The sequence below is a fragment of the Sciurus vulgaris genome (genome assembly GCF_902686455.1).
Source record: "Sciurus vulgaris genome assembly, chromosome: 9".
NCBI lineage: Eukaryota > Metazoa > Chordata > Mammalia > Rodentia > Sciuridae > Sciurus > Sciurus vulgaris.
Genome location: NC_136469.1, coordinates 3,532,312 through 3,535,171, shown reverse-complemented (window position 1 = coordinate 3,535,171; position 2,860 = coordinate 3,532,312). Strand labels below are relative to the sequence as shown.

The window sequence follows — 2,860 nt, the reverse complement described above, 5'->3', positions numbered from 1 at the left end:
GAGGGATGTCAGCCAGAAGGGCTATAAGGTCCTGGCTGAGGCCGGGCGCCTGTCCACGGCACAGGGAGCTCTAGGTTGCGACCTGAGGGACTCACATAGTTAGTGTGTTTGGTGGTTTAGTGGTTTGGTGTTCTGCTAGCGGGCTCGGGTTGGCTTTTTGATTTTGGGCTTTTTGTTTTGCTTTGTTAGTTGTTAGTTTCCATTCTTTGCTTTCTTTGTTGTCTTTGTTTTTAGCTAGTGTCCTCAGTTGGCGTGGCGGCTCGGGATGTCTAGAGAGGATAGTCAGAGTAGTGCGGTGCTGAGCGTGTGGCGGGGCCTCTCGGCCAGCTCCTCCCTGGAGGATGCCCTCACAGGCCGATATGAGGCCCTGAGGGACATCGCGCAGGGCAGCTTTGCCAAGGTCATCTTGGCCCGACACATCCTGACGGGGACCGAGGTGGCTGTGAAAGTCCTACGGAAGGTGGATGGGTACTGCCTGCCCTTTGTGGTGTCTGAGCTGGACATCCTGAGGGGCATGGAGCACCCCCACGTGGTGCGGCTGCTGGAAATCATCGACACCCCCGGCACCACGTACGTGGTGATGGAGCACGTGGCCGGGGGCCCGCTGGCGTGGCACATCCCAGAGGCCGTGGGCCTGTGCGAGGAGGAGGCCCGCGGGGTGTTCAGGCAGGTGGCCAGCGCTGTGGGCTACTGCCACGCGCAGGGCATCGCACACCGGGACCTGAAGGCGGACAATGTGCTGCTGGATGGCGCGGGTGGTGCTAAGCTCTGCGACTTTGGCCTGGCCTGCCGGTTCTCGGCCGGTGAGAAGCTGGGCGTGCTCTGCGGCACCATGGCCTACTGGGCCCCAGAGTTGTTCCAGGGCGCAGAGTACGATGGGCCCGCGGTGGACGTCTGGAGCCTGGGTGTCCTCCTCTTCCTCATGCTTACGGGCTGCCTCCCTTTCACTGGGGCCAGCTTCCTGCAGGCCAAGGAGCAGGTGCTGCAGGCCAGGTACAACCTCCCATCCCGCCTCTCGGCCAAGGTGCAGAATCTGGTGGCTGGAATGCTGACTGTGGAGTCCACGCACAGGCCCACGCTCCAGCAGCTCCTGGGGCACCTGTGGCTGAGCCGGGGGGAGCGGCGCACGCCAAGTCCTCCTGCTGAGCTGCTGCCCAGGCGCCCAGACACCTCCATCTTGTTGGCCATGCTGGACCTGGGTTACGGGCTGCAGGAGACCTGGGTGTCGGTGTCGACGCGCCGGTTCGATGAGGCCATGGGCACCTACCTCCTGCTGCACCACCAGAAAACCCAGGGGGCAGACTGTAAGGTGCGGGTGAAGGCTGGGCGGCCGCAGGTGGGGCCTTGCCCATCCCCCTCCAACCCCTCCAGCTTGGCTCTGGACCCGAGGAGGAGTGCCAGAGGGCCTGTCCTTCGCTCCTGGCCCCTCTGGGTCCGCCAGCAGCTGCTGCCTGAGGAGCACAAGCCATGGGGACAGAGGGGCAGCCCCAGAGCCAGCCTGCCCAACATTCCCCTGTGCCATGTGCGAGCCAGCACCCCCACTCTGGTCCCTGTGTCCCCTCTGCCCAGCTGCTGTCTGAGCAAGTCCTCCCAGGCCCTGGCATCAGATCCAAGCTCCAGTTTCACCGAGCTATACCTTGCTGCCCCCGGGACCCCTGGCCGACCCAGAGACACTGCCAGGGGCTGGAGGGGAGTGATCTGGCAGGTGGCCGCTTGTCTGGCCAGGATGTGCTGCTGCATACAGGCCCCCAGGACAGGCCTGGGTGGCCCAAATGGAGTGGTTCCAGAGCCAGGAGGGCACAGGCCACCACCTGCACTGACAGGTCCTGCAGCTCCACACCATGGCGGGCAGGCCCACAGAAGAACCTTCAAGAACAGGGTGGGGGTGCCCTGGCCAGCGCCAGCCCACAGCTGAGAGACCTGCAGAGCCACGTAGGTGGGGCGGTGCCCCCTTTGGTTTCACCTGTGCCACCATGGGCATCCTTGCCAAAGAACTGATCCGCGAGGGTCAGGTGTTCCTGGACGCCATGGGGGTGGGTGACTGGCTCCTTCGCTTATCTGTGTCCACGGACAGAGGACCCGGGAATCACCAGGGCCAGCTGCTGGAGGGAGAAGTGAAACCTTCTGTGGCCACCACCTCGGATCCCAGGCAGGACACCGGAAGACACCTGTACGCCAGTGGGCCCCTTGGCCCCACCCAGACAGCACACCAGGACTCTTCCTGGGACTCCTGCCCTGCCCTGCTCTTTGCTGCTCTTTCTGGGCTAGAGACGCTTCCCAGGCAGTCCTCCATCCATCCCTGCTTCTTGCCTGTTTGGTAATACGCTTGGTGCTCCACCGGTGATCAGCACCTTTGCGTTCCTTACCCGCTTCCTCTCGGCTTTGGAGGAGTGCACAGTGGTGCCCTGGCCGGAACGGGTGAGAGGAGCAAGTGCCCTGCCCTCTGCGGGTTCCCCAGCAGAGGAACACGTGACCACATGTGACCCAGAGTGTTCCAGTGGTGCGGGAGTCTGAGCCATATGGAGGCCTAAAGGCAGACCTTGTGTGTGCCCTGACGCTACTGTGCTCGTTGCCCTTTTCAGAAGGGAATCATGGGCAGGAGGAACCATCAGCCTGCGTTGGTCCCATGGAGACACCCAGAGTAGCACCAGGAGCCCCACGTCAGGGACCCTGTTGGGAGTGGGGGGCAGTGTGGAGTGGTGGGTGTCCCCCCAGGGTGGCCTGGGGCTGCTGGTGATCCATTGTCTGTAAGTGTCCTGCAAGGAGTTTGGCTTTATCTACTCTAAAATAGCTGCCTGGGACCGTCCCAGTGAGCGTCCCGACACAGGGATGGGCCCTTCAGCCAGCCTCCCTGGGGTTC

At 63.1% G+C, this 2,860-nt stretch overlaps 1 protein-coding gene across 1 annotated transcript; it reads left to right on the top strand.

Annotated features, from left to right (window-relative positions):
* Positions 1 to 265: 265 nt before the first annotated feature.
* On the top strand, positions 266 to 2,134 carry LOC306668970 (sperm motility kinase 2B-like; the record flags this gene model as incomplete). Its single annotated transcript, XM_079152673.1, has 2 exons — positions 266 to 1,936; positions 2,075 to 2,134. One exon carries the CDS (start codon positions 266 to 268, stop codon positions 1,913 to 1,915), a length of 1,650 nt encoding a protein of 549 aa, XP_079008799.1. The 3' UTR covers positions 1,916 to 1,936; positions 2,075 to 2,134.
* Positions 2,135 to 2,860: the final 726 nt, after the last annotated feature.